At 48.6% G+C, this 739-nt stretch overlaps 1 protein-coding gene across 1 annotated transcript; it reads left to right on the top strand.

Moving 5' to 3' along the window:
* Positions 1-282: 282 nt before the first annotated feature.
* On the top strand, positions 283-670 carry Pmar_PMAR010339 (hypothetical protein; the record flags this gene model as incomplete). Its single annotated transcript, XM_002778725.1, has 1 exon — positions 283-670. A coding segment is annotated over one exon (388 nt), but the record flags the coding sequence as incomplete, so codon positions are not given.
* Between the last annotated feature and the right edge of the window lie 69 nt (positions 671-739).

Genomic DNA, 739 nt, shown 5'->3' with positions numbered 1-739 from the left:
GATACACCGCGCACGCAACAGAAAATTTGCGCAGATTTTCTGCCGCGCGCTGCTGTATAATATAGCCGTTTCGGCGGACGGAGATGTCGCATTTTTGTTTTGGGAAGCTCTTTGAGGAGGTCGCCTTGCATGTGGTGTCTCAAGGAGGTAGTTCGACACAGGTGTTTCAACGAAAGCCACAGAGCATGCTTTAGACTACACCAATACCAATTATGCTGATGTTCGTTCAGCCTGAGCAACAATCGTTTGCTTTGTTAGTTGACTCTAATTTTTGTCTTCTCCATGAAGGTCGCTTTCACCATCGCTGCTCTGTCCGTTGCCGTCGGCGAGTATTGTCAGGATATTTGTGATGGTTATTCTCCCTGTGCTGACTCCAAGTATGGCTCCTACTGCAAGGGCAACGGTGTCTGCTTTGGACTCTACCATAAGGATGATGGTTACTGCTTCCAGCCGACCGAACAAGACACCTGTGATGACTACACGTTGGAGCCGGTGGCTTGTACCGAACCCACACCCACCTGTCAGGACGTCTGCAATGATATGTCTCAGTGCCGCGATTCCAAGTGGGGATCGTATTGCAAGACTTGGCAGAATCCGGCGGTTTGTTTCGGTATCATCAAGAAGGATGATGGTTCTCTTTGCTTTGCCCCCACTGATAGTGACTGCGAAGGTGAACCCTACTATTGTTAGCCTAGTTTAGGTATTCCTTAGCATCAACTATGTTGGTCGAATGTTCTTT

This window comes from Perkinsus marinus (genome assembly GCF_000006405.1).
Source record: "Perkinsus marinus ATCC 50983 genomic scaffold scf_1104296948294, whole genome shotgun sequence".
In the NCBI taxonomy this organism is placed as follows: Eukaryota; Perkinsozoa; order Perkinsida; family Perkinsidae; genus Perkinsus; species Perkinsus marinus.
Note: the sequence above shows the minus strand (reverse complement) of the source record. Positions and strands in the feature narration are given on the sequence as shown.